General features: G+C 38.2%; 1 protein-coding gene across 2 annotated transcripts in view; it reads right to left on the reverse strand.

Moving 5' to 3' along the window:
• Positions 1-1,276: 1,276 nt before the first annotated feature.
• Positions 1,277-26,691, reverse strand: part of TMX3 (thioredoxin related transmembrane protein 3) — a 38,107-nt gene continuing 12,692 nt past the window's right edge. The window contains exons 5-16 of one of the 2 annotated variants that reach the window (XM_040264338.1): positions 26,371-26,416; positions 25,033-25,113; positions 22,921-23,020; positions 22,171-22,248; positions 19,341-19,407; positions 17,831-17,929; positions 15,727-15,784; positions 15,474-15,527; positions 12,046-12,102; positions 7,444-7,573; positions 6,183-6,251; positions 1,277-4,701 (exon numbers count right to left, since the gene is read on the reverse strand). In XM_040264338.1, coding sequence (XP_040120272.1) covers positions 4,441-4,701; positions 6,183-6,251; positions 7,444-7,573; positions 12,046-12,102; positions 15,474-15,527; positions 15,727-15,784; positions 17,831-17,929; positions 19,341-19,407; positions 22,171-22,248; positions 22,921-23,020; positions 25,033-25,113; positions 26,371-26,416 — 1,100 coding nt within the window. In that variant the 3' untranslated portion in view covers positions 1,277-4,440. The remainder of the gene's footprint in view (positions 4,702-6,182; positions 6,252-7,443; positions 7,574-12,045; positions 12,103-15,473; positions 15,528-15,726; positions 15,785-17,830; positions 17,930-19,340; positions 19,408-22,170; positions 22,249-22,920; positions 23,021-25,032; positions 25,114-26,370; positions 26,417-26,691) is intronic. The other variant, XM_040264339.1, reaches the window with a different exon arrangement.

Here is a 26,691-nt window from a genome sequence, read left to right on the forward strand (position 1 = left end):
CAAGATAAGGATGTCGCCAGGGTTAGTTCCTGAGGCCATGAGCAGCTTCCGTCCCATGTGTCTCTCCCCGCTTCTGGAGGTTTGCGGGTGTGATCTTTGGCCTTCCTTGACTTGCAGAAGCCTCACCTCAAACTCTGCCTTCATCTTCATTTGGCATTCTCCATTTACGTGTCTAGCTTCAGATTTCCCCTTTTTGTGAGGACACCGGTCACATGGAATTAGGACACATCCCATTTCAGTATGGCTTTATGCTGACTGGGGCTTCCCTTCAGACGGTAAAGAATCTGCCTGAAATGCGGGAGACCTAGATTTGATCCTGGGACAGGAAGATCCCCTGGGGAAGGGCATGGCAACCCACTCCAGTATTCTTGCCTGCAGAATCCTATGGACAGAGCAGCCTGGAAGGTTACAGTTCATGGGGTCATAGAGTCAGACATGACAGAGTGACAAACACACACTTATGCTAATTATGTCTGTAACAATCCTACTTCCAAACAAGGTCATATTCTGAGGTACCAGGGGTTGCAACTCCATTGTATGAATTTGGGGGGGTGGTAATATTTCAATCAGTAACATGGCTATTAATGCCGAATGAGAGAAGCCATTGGAATCTTATGAGCAGACAAATGCCACGATCCCCCTTAAATTATAAGAGGACGCCTTTTGCTGCTCCTTTGACACTGGGCTGCAGTCAGGAAGGCTGGAGCAGTAAAGCCTGGTGACGGGCCTGGACGTGGCAGCCTGAACACAAATGGGTCATTCCTGCGCCAGAGACATTCTCACTAAGAGACATGCTCATGGTGTATCCAGTGTGAAAAATACATGATCAAAATAAAGTTCTGTTTTTTCAATAATACTCTCCCCATTTGATGCTACTTTAGAGAAGAAACCTTGAGGCTCTAGATTTCCACTTTATTCACAGTGAGAGTGAGGTGCTAGATCTAAGACTACAATTTAGCAGTTGGATCAAGGACTCAAATCCAACTATTCTAGCTTTAAACTCTGCAATTAATATGATCAGGTTTTACAAATACAATATATCAAACTCATGAATCTCAGGGTTTTTCATCTTCTATATGAAAGAATTCATTACAACCTGATCTCTATCGAATTTGTTTAAATTTTTAAAAACTATGTTTCTATAATTACAAACTTATAATTAACAAGAGGGAAAAAAATTACTTTATGGAAGATGAGTCTCGACTGCCCTTTTTGCTTGCACAGAGAAAAATTTACATCCCAGACAACCAAAAGATAAATAGTAAAAATAAAATAGTTACATGTTTTCAATTAATTTATTTAGAAAAACGAAGGTTTACAATTGGTGCCTTAAGGCAGCAGATCATGAATTCAACAAGTTAGTATTAATAATACAGACTTTCAAAAACCTTTATAGATTAGTCCAAAGTAGAAAATTATTTTCTGCCCACTCTTGGACTCAGACACATTCAGAAAAAATATACATTTATAAAAATAAAATGGCAAACCTAATCCCACCAATGAACTGATAGTCTTAATATCAGTTTGTCTGAACAACCTCTGTGTAATAAGAATAGCTGAGTGATTTTTCCCTGCCCTACCTCCATATCATATGAAGTGATGATGAAAATATTTACTTTTTGAAAAATCAAAAACATCCCTGAAACAAAACACAAGAAACAGTAAGAACAAATACCCACTAAATAAAAACAGTATAACTAATTGGTTTACTATTCATACAGATCCGTCCGGACTCAGCCTCTAGACATCTGGCTCTTCATGTTATTTCTACTTCAGACACCAGGGAGCACATGTGTGAAGAAGAAAATGGAAATCCCCGGTCTATCCACCTAGATTTCAGATGGCAGTTTCAGAAATATTAACGCATACAATGAAGCAAAAAGGACTGCCAGCTACAATGAAGTACGCTGCTGCTAAAACCCTCTCTCGCTGAAACATCTTTAAAAACTGTGAGCACCGGATTAAGCAACAGCAAGCATCTAGGATCCTGGATTTCAGAAGTTAGAGAACTTTATTGCAACTGAAAGAGAAGGCAGAAGTCCAACTTACTAAAGGATATTCCCCCTACTGACATGATCACAGTAAGATTCATCACTGAACTAGGATTTTCAGTGTATCTATGTTCTACAAGATTCATTAAGAAACCTACCTTTATTTTGAAGAAATTTTCCTAAAATGAAAACAGCATTCCTAGTAAACCCTGCTATCACACTAGAGGGAAAACCATACTAGTGAGCAAAAATTTTCAATTTGTTTTGTGAAGATACTGTGACAGTTATCTTAGAAACAACTAAAAAGCAAAATTTTTTTAAAAAATCACTTACAAACCACCTATACTTTTTGTTTCCCCAACATCACATTTTGAAAACACAAACAGAATATGAGGCAACTGTACAGAGTTGTGAAAAAAGTAACAAAGAACTAAGGCTTTAATAGATGAGAAAAATCTCAGAATACAAAAATCACTGAACTGTGTTGATACATACTAAGCTTTGCTCTTTTTCTTTTACCTGTTTTGCTGTTTAATTTATAGGGGTGCTTGACAAAAGACAAAACCACACAGATGACAGACCTGATAGTGATAAACATGAAGAGAAAGGCCATGCCATTCTCACAACCTCCTCTTGTCATTGGTAGTGGCGAAGCTGTAACTTCCCTGCCAGGCTGAGCCCAAGGATCTGTGTTTAACTAAGACTTTCACACCCACAAAACCAAACAAGCCTGACCACTGCCAACATTAATACCTATTTTCCAAAAGACTCCCTTGTTACTTGTTAGAGAGACATTTCCTTGTTAAATTAACAGTATTTATATTCAATTTCCATTTAAGAATACCATTTCATTCTAGTGTTTCCTGCAATTTCCTGTGACTGCTTATGTGCTTCCTTTATAAAAATGATAATGATGAAGTACCAAATTTAAGAATTATTGTTGTATACTAAAAGGGTACAAGAAAGCAAATTACTAGTGACTCCTTAGGACTTAAGACACAAGAGCTTCAGGTTAGTGGTGATCAGCATGGCATCAGAGATAACCCCAGGCTGCCCTGGGGACTGCAGCCCTGAACAGCTTCAGTATCAGGACCACAAATTACATACTTTTAACGTGATGAAACATTTTAAAATGTTTAATAATTCAATGAATAACCACTCAAATTACAGTCACTTAATAAAAATCCTAAACTTAGTTCAAAAATAAAGGTCTCAAAAATAAACCAATCTATGATAAACATACCATACTATTATTAAAAAAAAAATACCAATTTTGCACATTACTTAGGATAGAATTCCTATGTTATTCCATTATGGAGAGATGAAGGGTCACAGGCTGAAATGGGTAACACCTGGGAGGATGGAGAAAGCAACTGGCAGATCTCTTTAATCACTGGACGTGACTTTTCTTCATAGGCTGATTATGCCACTCATTATGAACAGGCACACCCATAGCATAACAGATGTCAGTAAATTCTATATGTGTATATGTATGTGTATATATATAAACATACCCACACACACACACATTAGATCGTAAGTTACCATAAAGTTACTAAACCATAAACATAAAAATATGATATATATTACTTTTTAAAAAGCAGCAGGAGCTTTTTATCAGAGAAAAATTTTAGATGAAATCCCAACATATAAAACAGATAAACAAGAGTAGGCTGTTCTGCTAAAGCAGGGGAGGCAGGAGTAACAGAGAGCCCCGCCCTTCCCACAGTGTTGACTGAGACATTGACTCAGTGTCCCAGCCATCATCTGAAATCACTGTTCCAAGTAAATCCTGTTTATGCGGTGAAGATTAAACATAAGACAATATGGGCCCACAATATAGGCCCCTATGAAAGTTTTATAATGCAACTGAGTATAAAGGTAAAAAGTAACAGTTCCTCTCCTTTAAAAATAATAACAAAATAAAATCACTATGCTATATAAAACCAAATTGTTTTATCTCATAATCTTAATTTGATCCTTGGAAAAAGTTACTAGTTCTCTTTAAAGTGCCTAAATTTCAAAGACTTAATTTTGTCCATATAAATCTTATCCATAACAGAGGAGAATGCATGGTGGGAGGTGGAGGTGTTATTTTTCTCTATCACACATGTATCTTCTACCTGACTGGCTGATTTAAATATTCTGCCCAAGAATCTTAATTCTGTCACAGAATATTCAGATAGAGAAACATGCAAATAGAACTGGTCTGGTAGAACAACATCTACAAGGTAAACTCTGATGGAGTGTTTTAGACAAACTTTCCATCTCTTTGCTCCAAACATCTCCCCGTTTGTGGAAGGACTATTTTATAACCCATGCAGTTGATGTTAGCAAAATACAAATAACACGTTCTCTTCTGGAAAGGTCATGATTAAATGTCTAAATTCAATAAATAGACTCTTTTAATAATGTGAAATCCTATCGAACAGTCTGTCCGAGTCGAGGCTCAATCCTTCTTCTTCTCTAGCACGTCTTTGGGCTCCTGCGGGGCGGGCAGCGGAGACGGCCCACCCCGGGGCTGCGGGGGCTCCTGGCTCTCCCCCGACTCCGGGCCGTCGTCGGGCTCGCTCTTGGACACTTCGTACCGCTCCTCTATGTAGCCTCCATCCGCGTCGGCCGTGCAGATGCCGTAGCACATGATGCTGATGACGCCCAGGGGCAGGCCAAAGAGGAAGCAGCCCATCAGCGGGGAGCTCCTGAATATGGACTGTGGAGAAACAAGGAGGCCCCTGAGACACCACCTGATAGGAAACCAGCAAGGAACCTGAAAGCCGCTAGCGTTCCCCCTCCTGCGGCCCGCCAGCCTGCCTTCGGGTCCAATGAATCAATGTCAGTTTTTCTGCAGTAACTACCCCGTGAAAGACCCTTTAGACATTTTATATCCGAGTATGTGAGTATGTGGAGCCAAGCTATCCGCAGCAAAAAAGGGCACCAAATCCTCCATTATCTTTTTCTTTAATTGAAACTTTTTATTTTGTATTGGAGGATGGCCGATTAACAACGCTGCGGATAGTCTCAGGTAGACACCAATCCATTCCCTTTTCAAATGACATTTGTTTCCTCACATTAATCACAAAGCTCTTTGAGGTGGCTGTTATGTGCCAACAGCTTTATAGCCGTATCCTGGCTTGAGAAGGCTGATTATTTACCATAAGGAAGGTAAGACTCTCTTCACATAACATTTTTTACTTGTCTGACTAGAAATTACTAAAATTAACTTAGTAATTTCCCTCAGATCCCAGAAAAGTAAAAGCAACATGACTGAGTTTTTCAACTATCCTATAGTCTATGGATTGTGACTGTAACTCGAGAACTAAACAGACAAATTCAAAGCAGAGCAGGGTCACTTGGGAGTGAGATAATGGAAAACGGCATCACAGAGTCAAGGTGCTGTGAGTAAAAACAAGGCAGGCCGGGGTCCAGTGTGGGCTCAGACCAAGGAGAAAATGTGAGACAGACAGAAAACAGTGACATGAGTCACTGGCAAAGGGAAGGAGACTGATCAGCGCCGATCACTGCAGTAACACTAATATGCAGAGGTGCAGAGAGGACTTGGAGACAGGGCAGGAGGAAGTGGGCAGCAAACCACGTAGAGGCCAGTCACAGGCGTGTGACCAGGGCCCAACCCATGGAAAGGTCACGACGAACGGATGGCGCAGGAGTAGGTCAGGATTATTAGCAGCTACTTCCACCAGTGGGAACATCAGTTCTGTTTTAGTTGCTTTAGGCCACAATGAATGAAAACACGCATGGAGTAGCTCAAAATAGACAGTGAGAACTACGTTTAAAGCTTCAACAAATTTAGGGCTACTCTGCAGCCAAGCTGATAGCTGAAGCTGGGATAGTAAGAGAGACTTCCTAGACTTCTCAGCAAGAGGGTTTCAGATCCAAGGACTGAGAAGGGCAGAAAGAGGAAAGAAACTCTGAAAAACACCAAGTCATGCTCTTAAGTTAAGCGATACTGAATTCCAGTTGCCTCACCAATCATACAGAAAGTAAACAACTGGAGAAACTTAATTTCCATTTGATCAGTATCTTTTCTTAACATAAATATGTACTAGATCTCATCTTGTAAGATGTATTTTTATCAAATCCTTTGAAACTCCAGATTTTATTAATATCTTAGACAAAACTTATATTCCTATGTTCTCAATTATCAATGACACTAAACACACTGTCACAACTTACCACAACAGTAGATTTGGCATCAAATACTATTCGTTTCAGTCTCTGCAAAATGCTGTCACCTCCTTGGGCCTTAAAGTTAACAGGAAGAAGCAAACTGTTACTTCAGTGCTATCATTTCATTCTTCTGTTAGGCAATCATTCTTACAACGGTAGGTCAAGCGTTGACCACAAAAGATTACACGGAGCACCTGCGAGTCGTGGAGTAAACCTTCCTGGTCTTTCCGTCCCTCCTTGCTTCTGTCCTCCTGTATGAACACAGCCTGACTCTCCTCTGAAAACGCGTCCTCCCTAACACTCTGGTGCAGGCCCGCCCGCCCCGTTTCTGAGTTTAACTGAGCGTGGTAAGAGCTGCTGCAAGGTAATCTCTCCTGTCCTACAGGGTATCTTTCCTATCCTACAGGGAGAGCCTCCCTGGTGATAAAACCCAAAGGGAAACAGGGCTAGAAGGCAGACGGGGCACAATTCCTGATGGAAACCCACCCAGTCCCTGTATTCAGCACCCCCTGAAGTCTGTTCCCTCCCCGAATCTCACTGACACAGAAGGGCTCTCATGTATACAGGTGAGCCTCACTTGAACAACTGCTACTTTTACAAACATAAAACTCCTACTATGTGGTTAAGAGTGTTCCCAAAGAAGAAATACTTGTTACTCTGTGAGCCAACTTTCAAATACAGTTTGTATAAAACTGAAACCAGTCTCACAAAATAATTAAGCTTCATGAAATCACAAAAGTTTCATATTTTCTCTTAAAATAAGTTTAGATTATCCATTCATCATTCTGAGAAATGTTTTATAGAATTCTATTTGGAATAGTCCACTCAGGCTGGTTCTAAATACATTTCCTGATCTTTTAAAGAAACTGTGGCTTTATTCACAGTTTTTTTAAGAAAACTAATCCAAGTGATTTTATTCAACTGTATTTGTGAATTCAGATAATAAAATTGTTTAATTCACGATCAGACAGCTCTGTCCCCCACAGACCTCTCAGCCTCCAGAGCCCCAACTCTGACTCTACATGTCAAGGACCTCCCCGTCACTATGACAACCGGACATGCCCACCTAACAGTGTCCCGCCCATCAGTGCCCTCGCCACTGACAGCCTGCAGAACTGATTCCACCTACAGTGAGAGAGAACTGGGGAGGACAGAGGTCTGCCCCACCCGGGGGAGGCCGAATCATCTTCTCAGAATCAGAGGAAAAGAACTCATTTCTCCTCTACATCCTCCCATCACCACTTTGGAATTACAGTGAACAACTCACATCTACTGTGCCATCCAAGATGTTATTGATGAACTGGACCATGTCTTCTGCATTCTTAATCTGTCTATCTAGTAAAAAGTACTGTTGGTTTGAAGTATTCAGTACAACCACAGTTGGGACTTTCAATTCACTGAAAATAAAAAAACAGAGAAGTCAAAATACATGTTAAACACAGAGACAACAAATATCCTGATGTTTGAATTAAATCGAAATAACTAAAAATACAAAAGGGAGCTATAATGGTTTTGCCTTCCTCTGTTTATATAATTTCAAATTATGCATCAATTTAAAAAATAGCTAAATTAACATTTATGAATTGCTAGCATACAGCAATATCAGACAGCTAAATATTCATGATTAAACCTAAAGATAAAAGCTAGTATGTATGAAGTGCCCATTTCTGGGCAGTAGAATTCCTTACACAAGTCTATATTAAATACCATCACTGTTAATCACACACAGCCCACTTCAGTTGAAGCGTTGTCTCCAGAGTCACTCCCTGTGGTCCACTCTGATGCTTTCCCACAATGCAGCTTAAAGCTAATATTTTTCATTTAAAAGTAAATCAAGGTGGGGGAGTTTGAGTAAACTCTGGGAGTTGTTGATGGACAGGGAGGCCTGGTGTGCTGCAGTCCATGGGGTCACGAAGAGTCACACACGACTGAGTGACTGAACTGAACTGACCTGAAAAGGGGGGAGGGACTTATCTTGTAAAATAAGTTAAATGAGAAAATTCAAGTTAAATATCCAGTACATCCCTTGTACAGAACAGTGGTTCAATAAACATGATTCCAAAGCCTCTCAACTTGCCACCACCCCACAGTACAATCACCCATCCTCCTGGGTGCTCCAGGGACACACTAGATGTCAATTCAGTTTGCAGACAAAAACTGTAACATAATATTATTAATGTGTCATTTACTTCAAATAATTTTTATCTTTTTCCCTTCAAGGATAGGAATTTGCACAATTATAGAAAGGGGCTTCATTCCATGCCTACCTACACATCAGGTTACGGTTAGTCATGTGTCTGTTTGTATCAGTTTATGGTTATTCGTGTGTTTCCTGTTATGCAAAAGCACAGAACTCTACAGTAGAAACACTTCACAGCCCTGTATGATCACCACATGAGTAACCAAGTCCAGGAGGCTGCTTTCTTGCTTAATAATCCTTGACCCCTCCCCACACCACATGCTGCTCCCAGGGAGACAATGTGTGCATCTTTGCGTGTCTCCATGACTGCCACGAGCAGAGGATCTACCTGCCAAGTATGGGGACGACAGGGAGGCGAGGCCTGGACCTAACTGGCAGCCTGGAGCCACGTGGAACTGTGCCTAGACAAGGTTAGCGAAGCCCAGACAAGCAAGAGAGAATAAGTGATTACTGTTTTACACCAATGGGTACTAGGGTACTTTATTATCCAGTATTATTAGGCAATAATTAACTGTGTAATTAAAAAATAATCTTAGCTTCATTCTTGTTCACAAAAACAGGAAACAACTTTTTGACTTATAGCAATTATCATTATATTGTATCAGTAGCAAAGTTCTATTTTTATGGAATGAATTAAGAACCTGGTCTTCCTACAAAAATATACTTTATGAAGAAATTAAAATACACAGCTGAACTAGAAACAATATTTTCTGAGACAATTCAATTTGAATATCAATGAAAAATAACCCCTCATCCTATCTCACAGACACCTAATACAAAATAATTTAACACTCCAAAGGTCTGAGAGGACCCTATTTCCTTGGAGAAAAAGTAAAAAACATAGTCAAAGCTACCGTGTTAAACTATCATGTAATATCATATATTTTGCCCTAAGTTAAAAACTTCTAGGCATAAATACTGATTAAATTCCACTAACGTTATGTGTCAGTACTGATGATACAGTGGTGAGGAGTTTTTGGAGTTAGAGAGGTCTGGATTCAGGGCCTGGGTCTCTTTGACTTACTTGCTGGGCATCATTTGGCTTATTAGTTAACTTCCTTGAGTTTCTTCTAAGAAATTTCAATTTCCTCATCTATATAAAATGGAAAGAATAATAGTACTTACACCTTACTGAGTTGGCGTAAAAGTCAGAACACAGAGGCTGACCACCCAGTCCTGTGTTGGTCACAGAAGTGCTCATTGAGGACTTTCAATTACTATAAAACCATCATTTTATGCTCCCTTCTCTCAAAAAAAAAAAAAAAAAAAAAAAAGTACAAACTTCTAACCATAGCAGTAGCAAAACTTCTACTATCACATAACTCACACTAGAAATAATACTCCTGAAGCAATGTCCATCCATCTCTAGAAATTCTGAGTATTACCCAGAATCAAGGAGATGTTTACCAGGCGCAAACTGCTTTGGCCTCTTGCTCACAATGTTTTACTGCATCACTTTACTGGCTTGCCTCCAAGAACATTATAAAAAGTGGCTGTATTGAAATCCTGACTATACGCAGTATTACAAAATCCTACTAAAACATAATTCGATTGTAATATGGGGCTTCCCAGGAGGCGCATGGTAAAGAATCCACTTGGCAATACAGGAGACACAGGTTTGACCTCTGGGTTGGGAAGATCCCCAGGAGGAAGAAATGGCAACCCACTCCCAGTGTTCTTGTCTGGAGAATCCCATGGACAGAGGAGCCTGGTGAGCGACCATCCATCCATGAGATCTCCAAGAGCTGGACATGACTGAGCACATTATAATGTGCCCCCTTTATAAGATCACGCAGCATAGCAATTTCTCTTTCATCTCTACAAGGTCAACCAAACTCCTATAAGCAACAGTCATTTAATAGGTGATGGGAAATATGTAAACCATGTTTTTATACTTTGTATTGAATATTAAAAATTCAAATAAATACCTTTAATAATTGTATAGATACTTTATTTTCCTTTGTCTTGATTTCTTCATTATGTATTAAATCTGGTACTTTATATCTTTGGTAAACCCTCTCAAATTCTTACTTGAATAAGGATAATGAATTAATTATATATGAATAAAGCTACTTTACTTTGTAATTTTAAGATTATTAAGACGTTTGCTCCCTGGAAGAAAAGCTGTGACAAACCTAGACAGCCTATTAAAATGCAGAGACACATCACTTTACTAACAAAAGTCAAAGCTATGGTTTTTCCAGTAGTCGTGTATGGATGTGAGAGTTGGACTATAAGGAAAGCTGAGCACCAAAGAATTGATGCTTTTGAACTGTGGTGTTGGAGAAGACCCGTGGACTGCAAGATCAAACCAGTCAATTCTAAAGGACATCAATCCTGAATATTCCTTGAAAGAACTGATGCTGAAACTCTAATACTTTGGCCACCTGATGCAAAGAACTGACTCATCTGAAAAGACCTTGATGTTGGGAAAGATTGAAGGCAGGAGGAGAAGGGTACAACAGAGGATGAGATGGTTGGATGGCATCACCGACTCAATGGACATGAGTTTGAGCAAGCTCCGGGAGCTGGTGATGGACAGGGAGGCCTGGTGTGCTGCAATCCATGGAGGCCAAAGAGTCAAGCACCTGAACTGAACTGAACTTTGTAATTTTAGGCTCTGGAGGGATTTCCCCATTTTCACACCTGTGCTCTTTTTAAGACCCATTTTCCAAACACTCGTGTGTCTGTCTATTGCTCCCTGCCTGAAATGACCTCTCTGCGTTCTTCATTCAGCTACCTTCTCATTCCTTAGAACTGCTCTTAATTACTGCCTTCTCTGGCAAGCATTTTCTGAGCCCCTGCACCTTCTGTGCGTCAGGATGAGGGCAGCAGTGGGCGTCTCTCACATTCTCAGATAGTCTGCAACCATCATCCTATCTAACCTAGCAAACTGGAAACGTGAAGACAGGGACTCCATAATCTACTCACTTTTTGCATCGACAGTGCAGTGCCAAACACAGCATGTGACATACAGCAAATACTAAATGTCCACTGAATCAAACAGGCTTTCATTTGACATTTATTAATTTGGTATAGGTTTGGTAAATGTTTTCTAATATCAACTTTCTGAAGTGACAAATCAAATCTTAATACCATAAGCAAAATCAGTATTATTTTAAAACTGCATAGTTTTCCTATAAAGTTAAGCCTGTTAAAATAAATTCTTTTAGAATAGTAATTAATCCCTGAATGCTAAAAATTTTCTAATTAAGTTTTATTCATTAAAACTGAACTAAGGTGCATATTAGACAGAAACTACAAAGTTTACAAATTTTTGAATGATGATATTCTTCCCAAAATACTATGTTATCAACATTAAAATGGGAGTATATTTTTAGAATAAAGAATTTTAAAGTTTAGTAAGTTTCAAATACAGATTTTAAAAACTAAAGTAAAATATTTAATGGGAATGTATCTTTACTAACATATACAAAAGTTGGCTTTCTTTCAGCAATTACTCCTTCTGCCTTTGAAAAAAAGAAATTTAAAAACTGATAGTCAGGACTGCCCTGGTGGTCTGATGGTTAGGACCCCACACTCCTACTGCAGGGGGCATGCATTCAAACATTGATCGCAGAACTAAAATCCTGTAACCCACATAGTGTGGCCAAAACAACAAAGAAGAGCTGGTAGCAAAATCATTGAGTCATTTAGCATTTTACTTACTCCATCAGCAAGGTATTTATATAGTCATTTCCATCCATATGGCCAAACTGAAAATCCCTATCAACAATCAAAAAGAAGAGAGATAAAGAGAGCAATATTAAATACAAAAAAAGAATAAATACAAAGTGCTGAATTTATTGTTTGCTAAGCATGTAAATACTGTAAACATATAACATATAAATTATATACAATAAATATTAAAAGGTGTCAATTCTACTGGCTTTGGAGATACAAACATGATATAACAAGCAAATTTTAAGACATTTCTATTTTGTTTCATACTATATAATAGGAGAAATATATATATATATAAAATTGACACATCATTAAGAGACTCAGCATAAAAAAGGTATAATAAGCAAGTAATGTGACAGATTTACACTGACTGTCTTATGACAGTAACAAACTGACTCAGCACACAGGAAAAATACCACCTATTTTTTAGGTTCCATTTTCTTTGAGTTCTTGTTAAAATCATCATCTTTCTGCATCTGACTTGTGGCTGCTCACTGAACTGTACCTCAAATGCATGACTAAACAGGCAATCTCATTTTACTGGGCTTTGCTTTACTGTAGTTTCTAGATTGGAGAAGGCAACAGCGACCCACTCCAGTACTCTTGCCTGGAAAATCCCATGGATGGAGGAGCCTGGTGGGCTGCAGTCCATGGGGTCACTAAGAGTCAGACATGACTGAGTGACTTCACTTTCTCTTTTCACTTTCCTGTACTGGAGAAGGAAATGGCAACCCACTCCAGTGTTCTTGCCTGGAGAATCCCAGGCACGGGGGAGCCTGGTGGGCTGCCGTCTATGGGGTCACACAGAGTCAGACATGACTGAAGTGACTTAGCAGCAGCAGCAGCAGTTCCCAGATAGTATGCTTTTTTCTTTTTTTCCCCTTAACAAATTGAAGGTTTCTGGCAACTCCATTGAGTAAGTCTATCAATGCTATTTTACCAACAGTATTTGCTCATTTTGTGTTACATTTTTTGTAATTCTCAATATTGGAAACTTTTTCATTATTTTTATATCTGCTCTGATGATCCATGGGCAGTGATCTGTAATGTTATTGCTGTGATTTGGGGGTGCCATGAACTGTGTCCATGTAAGACTTCCAATTTAAGTAATAAATGTTATGTGTGTTCTCACTTCTCCAACAACCACCCATTCTCCCATCTCTCTCCCTCTCCTCTGGCCTCCCTGTTCCCTGAGACACAACAATATTGAAATCAGACGGGGTAATCACCCTACAATGGCCTCTGAATGTTCAAGTGAAAGAGTCCCATGTCTCTCACTTTAAATCAAAAGCTATAAAAGATCCAGTTTAGAAAGGGAGGGAAGTTGAAGGTTAAGATAGGCTGAAAGCTAGGCCTCTTACAGCAAAACAGTCAGCCCAGTTGTGAATGCCAAGGGAAAGTTCTTGAAGGAAATTAAAGGTGCTATTCCAGTGAATACACAAACGGCAAGCAAGTAAAACAGCCTTATTACTGATACACAGAGTTCTGAGGTTTCTGGATAGAAGATCAAAGCAGCTACAACATTTCCTTAAGCCAAAGCCTAACCCAGAGCAAGGCCCTAACTCTCTTCAGTTCTATGGAGGCTGAGAGAGGTGAGGAAGCTGGGAAGAAAATTTGAAGCCAGCAGAAAGCGGTTTATTAGACTTAAGGACAGAAGCCTTCTGCATAACAGCAAAATGCAAGGTGAGGCAGCAAGATTTGATGTAGAAGCCACAGCAAGCTATCCAGAAGATCCAGCTCAGATCATTAATGAAGGTTGCTGCATTAAACTAGAGATTCTCAGAGTAGATGAAACAGCCTTCTATCGGAAGAAGATGCCATCTAGGACTTTTGGAGCTAGAGAAGAGACATCTATGCCTGGCTTTTAAACCTTCAAAGGACAGGCTGACTCTCTTGTTAGGGGCAAACATAGTTCGTGACTCTAAGTTGAAACCAATGTTCATTAATCATTTTAAAAATACTAAAAGTCTTTAAGAATTATGCTAAATCTACCCTGCCTTTTTATGACAACGTAGCCTGGATGCAGCATATCTATTTACAACATGGTTTAATAATATTTTAAGCCCTACTGTTGAGACCTACTGCTCAGGGAAAAAAAAAAAAAAAAAAGATTCCTTTCAAACTACCTACTTGTTGACAATGCACTTGGGTCCCCCAAGAGCGCTGATGGAGAGATACAATGAGATGAATATTGTGTTCCCTCCTGCTAACATTAACACAACATCCATTCTGCAGCCCCTGGATCAAGGAGTCACTCTAACTCTCAAGTCTTATTAGGGAAGAAGCACATTTCCTAAGGCCACAGCTGCCACAAACAGTGCCAGATCTGGTGGATCTGGGCACAGTCAACTGCAAACCTCCGGCAGGGAGTCACAATCCTAGATGCCACTGAGAGCATGCATGATTCATGGGGAGAGGTCAAATATCAACACCAAGAGGAGTTTGGAAGAAACAGATTCCAACCCTCGTGGACGATTCTGGGTCGTTCAAGATTTCAGAGAAGGAAATGACTACAGATGTAGTGAACAGTCAGAAAACTAGACTTAGGAATGGAGCCTGAACTGCTACAATCCTGTGATAACATATGAGTGGATGAGGAGTTGCTTCTTATGGATGAGCAGAGAAAGCGGTTCCAGGAATCTACTCCTGGGGAAGAGGTTACAAAGACTGTTGAAATCACAACATTTAGAGTACATAAACTTAGCTGACAAAGGAGCAGGGTTTGAGAGGATCCCTTCAGATTCTGAAAGATGTTCTACTGTGGGCAAAATGCTGTCAATGCTATGGACAAATTGTTCAGGAAAGGAAGAGTTGATCCATGAGGTAGATGTTATTGTTCTACTTTCAGAAAAAGCCACGGCCACCCCAATCTCGACCACCCTGGTCAGCCAGCAACTTTCAACACGGGGACAACCTTCCACCAGCAAAAAAAATTACAGCTCACTGAAGGATCGGGTGATGATTGGCATTTTTAAAGTATGGACATTTTTTCAGACACAGTGCTGCTGCACACTTAACAGACCACAGTATATATCAAAACATAACTTTTATATGTACTAGGGAAACAGAAATTCCGTGTGACTTGCTGCATTGCAGTGGTCTGGAGCCAAGTCTGCAACACCTCTGAAATACATGCTTGTATATGGGCATGTTTTCTTACCACACACTTACCCTAAATCCTAACAAGATGCAGGTATGATTCAAATTAGAAGGTTTTTTTTTTTCTAACTTGTAAGCCATGTATCAACAAACTTCAACTCCAAATAATTCATAATGAAATGCAACATGCTGTAATTCATTTCAGCTCCTTGATTCATCTTTAAAAGTATGGAATACTCCTTACTCTTGCTTTACTGTATTACAAAACATAATGAAACAAAGACAATGGAGCTTTCCAGAATACAAACACCTACCTGTGGAACTGGTCTCTGTAATCTCTAGCAACTTCCTGAATAATTGATTTTAATCTGTAAGGAAATAAAAAACACATGAACATTCCATCTTGTCAACTTGAAAAAATAAAATTATTCAATTATAGTATCTGCTGCTTTATCTAGTGTTTAATGCTGCAGGAAAAGTAAGATACCATATCAAGTTTATCTGAAGGCCATGTGAAGTCTGAACTGGATAATAGCTGAAGCTTAAAACTATTTCAAGGCACTATACCTGGTATGTTCAACTGATGTATTTTTCTCATCAATTACTGCAATAGCCACAAGCTTTCCTGAAATGAAGAATGACATATCTAAATTAAATAATCCTAATTATACAAACTTTCCAATTATTACTGTACTTACAGTATATAGCTTCTAAATCCAATTCCAATTATTTTAAACATATTATGTTTAAGAGTGAAACCCTGAATTATTTAACATCAAGTGATAAACTCCAACCTACCTCCCACCCCCAATATCAATTAATGAGTGAAAGTCGCTCATTTGTGTCCGACTCTTTGCAATAAAGAGTATATCAAGGCTATATATTGTCACCCTACTTATTTAACTTATATGCAGAGTACATCATGAGAAACGCTGGGCTGGAGGAAGCACAAGCTGGAATCAAGATTGCCAGGAGAAATATCAATAACCTCAGATAAGCAGATGACACCACCCTTATGGCAGAAAGTGAAGAAGAACTAAAGAGCCTCTTGATGAAAGTGAAAGGGAAGAGTGAAAAAGTTGGCTTAAAGCTCAACATTCAGAAAACTAAGATCATGGCATCTGGTCCCATCACTTCATGGGAAATAGATGGGGAAACAGTGGAAACAGTGTCAGACTTTATTTTGGGGGGCTCCAAAATCACTGCAGATGGTGATTGCAGCCATGAAATTAAAAAACACTTACTCCTTGGAAGGAAAGTTATGACCAACCTAGACAAGCGTGTTAAAAAGTAGACATTACTTTGCCAACAAAGGTCTGTTTAGTCAAGGCTATGGTTTTTCCAGTGGTCATGTATGGATGTGAGAGTTAGACTATAAAGAAAGCTGAGTGCCGAAGAATTGATGCTTTTTAACTGTGGTGTTGGGGAAGACTCTTTGAGAGTCCCTTGGAGTGCAAGGAGATCCAACTAACTAAAGGAGGTTAGTCCTGGGTATTCATTAGAAGGACTGATGCTGAAGCTGAAACTCCAATACTTTGGCCACCTGATGCGAAGAGCTGACTCATCTGAAAAGACCTTGATGCTGGGAAAGATTGAGGGCAGGTGGAGAAGGGGACGACAGAGGATAAGATGGTTGGATGGCATCACCGACTCGATGGACACGGGTTTGGGTGGCCTCGGGGAGTTGGTGATGGACAGGGAGGCCTGGCGTGCTGCGTGCGGTTCACAGGGTCACAAGAAGTTGGACATGACTGAGCGACTGAACTGAACTATACAGTCTACGGAATTCTCCAGGCCAGAATACTGGAGTGGATAGCCTTTCCCTTCTCCGGGAGATCTTCTCAACCTAGAGATAGAACCCAGGTCTCCTGCACTGCAGACAGATTCTTTACCAGCTGAGTCACAAGGGAAGCCCAAGAATACTAGAGAGAGTAGCCTATCCCTTCTCCAGGGCATCTTCCTGACCCAGGAATTGAACCCGGGTCTCCTGCATTGCAGGCAGATTCTTTACCAACTGAGCTATCAGGAAAGCCCCAATAATGGTAAATATTTAACAATTCATATACTCAAACTGCATTCCTTCACACAACTCACATGATGAAAATAAGTATTTCGTTGAAAATTAATACAAACTAACAAAGCACTTCTTCCTAACACTTACGTGGTTGGCTTCTTATAATTTTTGTAGTACATCTATTTGAGACCATTCAGCTAGTTTCTTACAGCTTTATTTTTGCATCTATATTTGTTTTGCTTTTCATTTTCGAGCATGTAACTTCAAGAAACCATGCCAACCTGACACCCTTATTTTCCGCACAAGTAGAAGTATGCTTTGGAAGGTTGTGATAACTTGTATTCCAAATTCTACTACAAAATCAGTCTTCTGAGGACAGGTTTCTGGTGGTTATTTTTTTCTTATTTCTTATTATCCAGGCTCTGTTTTCCCTGTCACTACTGATTCTTTAACGAACCCTTTCTAGCTAATCTTTATTCCACATGTATGTTCTTTGGTAATATTCATCTATATTCTCATAAAGTTGTACTGGCATTCAGGTCTGAAAGAAGGAATGATATTACGAAACAGAAATTAAAAACTCATTTCCTGCAGATTTATGTAATCAGTTAAGGAAAAGCTTTGTGGAGTGATGGAGAGTTGCACATATGCTGTTACCAGTGTCTCCAAGTTCATACAAGAGGAAGCCGTCCATCGTAAGGTAGTTCTGAAACCTCTCCCTGTTGATCCAAGATGACAGATCACCATCTTCATACTCTTTAAAACAAAGTTAATAAATTAGAGTGTAAATATGACATTAAAATGTTTACGATGTTTAATCTAGCAATATTTATTAAATGCCTGACACAGGACCATAATCTTAAATTGATAAACTTCATTTTTAGAAAGCTATTCGAAGCAAACAATCAAATGTAAAAAAAGAATTAATACACAAAACAATTCATCATTACCACATCATTAACACAGCAAAAGATAAATAAATAAAAATACAGGAAATAACTGAAATACCCTAAACAAGAAGTAATTTAAATCATTACAGTACACACTGAGGAAGGCCATTTATAGATTTTTAAAAATTACAATAATTAAGGGGTAAAGCAGGTGACAAAATAATACAACATGACTGTAATACTGCAAAAAATGAAGTATGTAAGAAAACTGACAGAATGATAAAATGAAGGCATATATATACTCCTACTAAATAGTTTTCCTGGGCTGATGATTATTCTTGGATGATGTCCTTATGGACAATATTTTACTCTAATTTCTTTGCTCTTCTGTATTTTATGACATCCTTTTTCTTAAGTAAAACAAAATCACATATAATGTCAAACAGTGTTTTAGCCCTTTTCTAATATCATATACTTCCTCTGACAGGAAATATAATATCCAAGAGAATTATGTCCTGATTAGAATATTAAGTCTGAAAAATGATCACAACTGCATGAAACAGCAGCTGATGGAAATGCCTACCAATGTGTTTGGAGGAAGATTGGATTTTATTGACTTCTTCAAAGATGTGCTTTTTTGGTCACTTGCTAAACAGAACATTTTCAAGTTATCACACCTATAAAATAAGTAATATAGTGCAAACCTGAAAGTATTTATGGATTCAGACTGATGACTTAGGAGAGTACACATAAAACTACAAGTTGAACACTGAGTCACAATCTCCACTCCAGGTCAAGTTTTCTAAAGATTATACACGAAAGTGATAAGACTAAAACTCATTAAGAAATATACCACTCCCCCTGAGCTTCATCCCCATGCTCCTGACATTATCAACAACAATGAACAGGCAGGATAAGCAGGCTTCACTGTGGAAGACAGCTTATTTCTTCCACTTCTTTGTGTGTCTCAAATGTCAGACCCTTTTAAAATGAATTCTGAACATTTTAAAGTAATGTAGAGAAATTGCATTTCTAAAGAAGGCAAATGATCTGATTAAAAAAAAAAAGAAAAAGAAATTTATTGTAAGGAAACTCAGAATGAAAGACCACTGAGTGGAAAACATGAAGTTGAAGGGAAGAAAAACCCAGCAGTCACTGAACTAATGGGTTCTGTAAACAGTAGGTGCATCTGACGTCAACATCTAAGGCATGTAATAGACACGTTATTTTAATTGTAAGTTGTTTTGTTTTACATCAGTTAAAACGCTGGAACTTACCATCATAAACAAAATAGGTTTCATCTTTGAAAACAAGCACGGCAGGCATCTCTTTCAGGGTCACATACTGCATAAACCAGAAGAGTAAATGAGTTTGATAGTTAAAAACTTTCAGTTGGTCACCATGAGTTTTAAAAGCATTAAAAGATACTTGGGGAAAAACTCACAATGCTAACAAAAAAGTTACAAATGGTTAAAAAGAACACAGTCAATCTCAAGCTCATCCAGTGACTGGACTTTTTACCTCTTGATCCATCCCCTGGTACGTGCCCTGTCTGCTATGGAGGAACCATGGAATACTCTGAGAGGTGCTAACAGACAAAGATATCACAAGAAGTGGGGTCCAGGCGGCCCGCTGAAATGGCAGAGGAGCTGGGACAGAGGTAGCAGGCAGCACAGGCCCGTCCTCCCACCAGCTCCCAGGCTGTGTGACAAAGACTCCATCACTGCACCTGTGAATTGGCTTCCTGTGAATCCAGGATGCATCACCACCTCACCAGAGAGTAAGAGATGCTAACATATGGGAGAGGCGAGAGTGGGCTTAGACGGTAACCTGGTTCATGAATGAGAACTCATAATGGCAATAAATAAGAAAAAATTCATTCAGTGGGTGCCTGCTTCTTAGCCCTGTGTTGTGCTTAGTCATGTCTGACTCTGCGACCCCATGGACTGTAGCCCGCCAGGCTCCTCTGTCCATGGGGATTCTCCAGGCAAGAATGCTGGAGTGGGTTGCCATGCACTCCTCCAGGGGATCTTCCCAACCCAGGGATCAAACCCAGGTCTCCTGCATGGCAGGCAGATTCTCTACCCACTGAGCTACCAGGGGAGCTGTGTTGTACTAATTTCAAAAGAGAAAAATTATAGCAGAGAAATCAGCATCAGAGCAGGAAAGATGTAACTTGGGTAAGCCACAGAGAATTACTGTGTGAGTGTGGTAATGCTGAACCTAACAATGAACAAATCAGTAGATGACTATTAAAATAATAAAAGGAAGGACAGCTGTCCTGGACAGATTAAAAGGGAGGGAGGTATGTCTCAGGTGATACAGCATGATCTGGCTACAAGGCATTAAAAATGCCACAGCACTATGAAGACAGCCACTGAAGGGCAGCAGTAAAGCTCTCAGGAGAGGCTCTGCCATCAAGCACGCCGCTAGTCACCCATCCACACTGATGCTCCCGGAGCATTTCAGAACATCCCGCGCCCCTCCCTTCCAAGGGCATCCCTGAGTGAGCCATTCCCTGAAATCACACACCAGTGAGGCACCTGTCCCCATTACTCCTCTGAAACTGTTTCTCTTAAAACCATCAACAACCTCCAAGGTAACAAACACCACTGTTCTTCCCTCTCCTCATCTTGGTGTTTCACAAGCATCTTGCATAACTGGCTATTCTTCTCTTACATACCTTGTATCCTGGCTTCCCTTTCACTTTGTTTTCCTATATTACTGGTGAGTTTTTCTCATCATTCTCTGCTGTCTTTCAGACCTGGGACCTTTTACCCACCACCCTCCCCAAATTTGCACTCCACGTTTGAGAAGTTTATTTTATTATTTATGTAGCTATGACTTAACTCCCAACCCTTATATCCAACAACTTATTTGATGTTTGTACCTGGATGGTTAATATGTCAACTTAAAATAAACCTTCAAAACTCGATCATTCCTCCCATACTCTTAACTTGTTCCTTCCCCAGTATTCCCAAGCTCATAAGTAACACCACCATCTACCTACCCAGTTGTTCAAACCAAAAACCTAGAGTCATCCTTTTATTAAATTACTAAAGCACATTTTTATTTTGCAATTGAACAATTCAAAGTCACAGCTAGAGTTTTTTTCATGTTTGAACCTAAACAACTTATTTCTCAATCAAAATGAATTGCAACCAAGAGAACACGTATAATGACTTCTTATTCATCTCTTTTCCTCTAGGGCAAACTCAAACAATTCCATCTCCAAACATAATTCTTTCCCTTCTCCCTAATTCTTTTACTACCTTTCAAGCCTAAATCCTAGATTGTTTCAAGAGCTCAACTGATCTTCCTGATTGAGTCTCATCCCGATCCAGTTCTTTTTGCACTTAGCAGAGGAATGTCCTTAAAACGAACCTGAGACCAAGTCCTTCCCTAGCCCTTCGCATGCGTGGCCTACAAGGCTTCCACTGGCCTCTGCCTACCTCTCATCCCCTTGCTCACTGCAGTAGAGCCGCGGCAGCGACTGCTGTCACTCCACTATGCCGGGTCTCACCCAGAGCATTTGTATCTTCTGGTCCCTGTTTCCGGTTTACTTTGGCCACAGACCTGTGTGTGGCTCCTTCACATCCCGTAAGTCCCAGTTCAAATATATTTTCTCCTCAGACAGAAACTTCATCAACCAATCAAGAACAGCCATCTGCTCCTCCGTCTGTGGGATTCTCCAGGCAAGAGTACTGGAGTGGGTTGCCATTTCCTTCTCCAGGAGATCTTCCCAACCCAGGGATCAAACCCGGGTCTCCTGCATTGCAGGCAGATGCTTTACCATCTGAGCCACCAGGGAAGACTCTAAATGACTACACTGCTGCTTAATTATTTTTTCTAAAAAAGCAGTTATGATATCTTGTTTATAGCTTTCTTTTCTGAGGACCCAAGCAAAGAAAGACTCATCTACAATACTAAAATTTAATCCACTTCCCCATCCACAAGAACATAACCTCTACTGTATGAGGGTACTGATGACGGGCTGTCATCGATAATCCAGGACTTAAAACTGCATGCCACAACGATTAAAGGACAATAAACAGTTGTTGAATATACATATTAACACATTACTTAAAATTCAACTTTAAATATTACCGCAGGGACAACTTCTTCTGAGGCGGAAAAGAAGTATGTATATACAATTAATTCTGAAGCAGCATCAATGTATTTCTCCTGTGAAGATACAAACAGAAAAAAGGTGACTTTTAAATAGTAACCAAGATCAAAATTCATTCCTCATTAAACATTCAGAGCAAGTAGTATCATTGCTAAGTATTAACAGATCATGACAATTTGCTACCTTAAATCCTTTCATGTGGAAAGATTAAACATAAATAAACTGTTTCTTAGGCAAAAAACCATTATAACTAAGTGCTTTTATACACCTTCAAATAACATTCATTAAATAAAACAAGCTCAAATTATATTTATTAATTTAATTTGCTAGTGAAGAGAGAAGTGCATGTCCACACATGCAAACATACACATACATGTATACAATAATCTTAAAACAGTGAGCTTTTGCCTATTACACTCAACTGCATGTTGCAGTCTCCAAGTCTCAAACTGCTGAAAAGCGATATAGAATTTAAATAAACAGGTCAAGAACAGAAGAAAGACTAAGGTAGGCAACATCCACCCATTTTACTCAATTGTTTCATGAAGGCAAATACTATAGAGGGTATGTAACAAAGCGCTTTTATTATAAAAACACTTAGATTGAACTAAAGTACTCCTAATAAGGGTGAAATAAGTCCTGAGTTTTTCATGAAAGTCTTCATTATACAGAAAATTAAATTATAATACATCTGTTCTTATGGATTAAAAAATAAAATCATTTGATACCTTCAGAGGTGACTCTCCACCTATGTATACAAAAAATACACGATGTCTCTTCTGCATATGTTCAAACATTTGCTGACTTGGAAGTGGCCGAATTAGAGCCCTGTTTGAAAATAGAACAAATGAAAAAAACCTTGTACTTGAACTAGAACTAGTACACACTTTATTTCTATTTATGTCAGCCCATCATGTCTAACGTAACAAACCTGTATTACTGTACAAACTGCATTTTAAGTATATCATTCAATCAACATAAATCGTATAAACTATAGCCCATGACCACTATTAAATCACAGTACTTACAATTTGATCTACCAGTTTAAAAAATAAGCTTTAAGTATGTCCCTCTGGAGAATATCACTTGAACCAATGTTTGGATAGGCAAAGATGGGACTATAATCCATTTAGAATCCTCAGCTAAAAACAAAACCATCCACATGAGAGGTGATTTTTTTTTTCTCCCTTTCAAAAGATCATTCACACAAACACACTGTGAAATATACTATTCTAGGAGTTAATAACATTATATTTAGAATATTTATGTCTTACTCTGTCCATTTAAATGCTATGTAGTTTTAAAACACCCTGTAAAGATTAAAATCTAAAATGTTCCTAAGTATGTTATTCTTCTCAGGAAAAATAAAATGGAAAATGGCAGCACATAAGAATTTTATGAAAACAAAACTATAAGAAGTTTTATTATATATTTCAAAGCCAAATAAACTGAGAAATGAACTACATCAAAGTTGACTATAAAACATATGACTTATGAAATATTACTGAAAGCTAAGAGGCAGTCTTCTTCTAAATATGGTCTATAAGATTTTTATTCCATCATATTTGCAAAAAGAACAAGATGTATTCTGCAAAGGCAAACATATTTTCAAAATGCACAGTTCTTTAAATGCATTGCATCACTCTATTCTAGTCTCTATTTTCATGCGTGAGTAATTAACTGGTAAGTGACGCAACTCCAGAAGTGATTCTTGAAATTTCCTTTGCAGTAGATTCAGTCCTGGTTACATCAGGAGAAGGCCATCTTAAAATTGCCAAAACATAAAGACTAATCTAAACCATAGAGGAATAAAGTAATCCTACTGAGACCCCCTCATATAATATAAAGTTACCTCAAAATTATGCACAAAGCAAATAAAATGAAACATGCAATCAGTAAGAAAATACAGTAAAAATTATACTTTATCAAAGCTTTGCAAACTTTAATATTCAAAGATCATTCCTAATTCTGTCTTTTCTCAAATAATTTAAGCTAGATAGTATCATGCCACCCAACAAATCCACCCTAGTATTTCAATTTAACTTAAAAATATCTAGAGCTATCAATATATTACATCCTGTCAAACTCATAAGCTACTATATTTTCAAAGTAACCTACTTTGATAAATGTTCTTCTCAAGAAGTTGCACCAACTTTCTATATATGCTAGCAAGATGTAGATTAAAAAAAAAAAAAATCACCAGATTCAAACCAAAAGGAAAGACAAAATTTGTTTTCTTAGCAGTAAAACTTCAGAGATCTGAAACTCAAAAAGATCTCTGGGTTCTAATTACATTACATTCTAAGCAAAATGTGCAACAATACCTCACAGCTGGCATACAGGAGCATGTGAAAGATGAGGGAAAGAATCTTAGCTACATCACAAAAGCATCTTCACATATCACAGGCTAGGGATTAAAGTCTAAGACTATTCAGAACATCACGCTGTGGGGTTTCTCTTAACACTGAAACTAGAAAATGAGCAAAATAATGTAAACCAGGTCATACAAAGCCGAAACCATCATAAAATAAAAATTAAGGTTCACAAAGCCGTTAGAAGCAACCAAGTCTTGAAAATGTATTTAAAAAATCCACTGGGGAAAAGCTCTTCTATACACAAGATAAATTTAAATGTGAGTGAGGTCAACAAGTATGTAACATAAATCATGGGCTCCTTTATTTTTCTAGAGAAGCTCTTTGCATATGGTATGCAACTCTATCTCTCCTCACAGACAAATTTTATTTAAGAACCTAAAAATATGTATATTCAGTGCAGTTTATTAAAATACATTTAATTTTCAAATACTGATATCATAAAGGCCTGTCATAATACAAACTTACCCTGACACTCTGTGAGCAAACTCAATTATATCATCTTTTGTTCGTGGTCCTCTATAATTATATGCTAGGTCTCCTTTTAATCTTAAAAAAAGAAAAGAAGATAAAAGTTCACATTAACTGTTTTCATATTTAATGATAATCACCCTCTATTGTTACACAAATTACAACATACAAATAGTAAATGGAGTTTTAGAAGCAGCATAGTCATGGGGAAAAAACAGCTGAACAATGCCTTCAGGGGATTAACAACTCAAAGTGCAAAGAAGAAAACTATATTTTTCTAAAATTATGTGAGAACATTTCACTCTATGTTTGATAGCTGCATATATTTATGCCTTTTAATAAATGAAAACCATACACATTCATGGTAAGGAACTCAAAGCATAAATCTTACTATCTTTTCTATTAAAAGGTCAGTGAAAGGACAGGGAATTAAAAATATTTTGGCAAAGATAAAACCAATTTTAAGCAATATAACAAGAGTAACATGATAAATGCGCCACGATTACAGAGTAATACAATGTTACACCTCTTCTAGAAAATTAGACAATCTTCTAAAATCTTGCCAATGAATTGTGTCCAACTAACTGAAATTTTAAAAGTTATGAAAGCGCAACTGAAGACCTACACTTAAACCAAAGGAATAAAAAAGATAATTAACTGAACACAGGTAACTAAGAGGCTTAGCAAACACTTTTAAACAGTGGGAGAAGGAGGGAGGCCAACACAGAACCCAAGGAATTAAAAAAATAACTTACTTTATTACAAAAATAAGTTTCCAAGTAATTCCTCAAGTCTTCATATTACCAAAATAAGGATGAGATCAGGATTAAACTCATGAGAAAATTCAATAAAACCATGATTACAAAACAAGGCCTTTAGAATTATCACAAGATATTTTTTACTGTATATGCTCTGTGACAGACGTGATCAAATCTACAGGTGATAACTAACATCCATCAATTTTTTTCTCTTTTTCTTTCACCTCTAATGAAATAGGTCTATTTTAATTATAGAAAAGTAAAATTTGTCACGAGATAGGATTCACAAGTTAAACAAAATACACTCTTGAGTACCTGAGGGGTAAAAGACCTGTTGTAATTTACAACTGTACACCTTGTCCTGCTAAGCGCCTCTCACAGTCCAACTCAAAACACATTTGGCGAATTAGCCTTAAACCACACATTAAGTGCAAAGAAAAGCACTGATGGATCCCTCTCCCTGGACCACACTGCACCTAGATAGAACTGCTGAACCCAAGTCTTCAATTAATGTAATAAAATGTAAGTAGAGTGAACTAATAAAAATACACATATAAACATACAACACTCAACTTACAGCTTAATTGTTGGATAACCTCGAACTCCAAACTCTGAAGCAATGCCTTGATAAGAAAAAGAATAAATAATTCTAAATTTTTTAAAAATGAGAAACTAGGTAATAAATGAGCCTTTTACTTAAAAAAAATATACAAACCCATATAGATATGTTGTTCTTAACTCTTAAAAAATAATGTAAACACACAAAAAGGAAAAAACATGACATTCTCATACAAAATAATTACTTGATAATCCAACTTATGACTTACACAAAAATACTATGACAAAATAAAAAATAAATTCCAAAAGAGTAAATTTTATCTCTAAAGTACTTATTTTA

The sequence above is a fragment of the Oryx dammah genome, unplaced genomic scaffold, assembly GCF_014754425.2.
Source record: "Oryx dammah isolate SB20612 unplaced genomic scaffold, SCBI_Odam_1.1 HiC_scaffold_22, whole genome shotgun sequence".
Lineage (NCBI taxonomy): Eukaryota > Metazoa > Chordata > Mammalia > Artiodactyla > Bovidae > Oryx > Oryx dammah.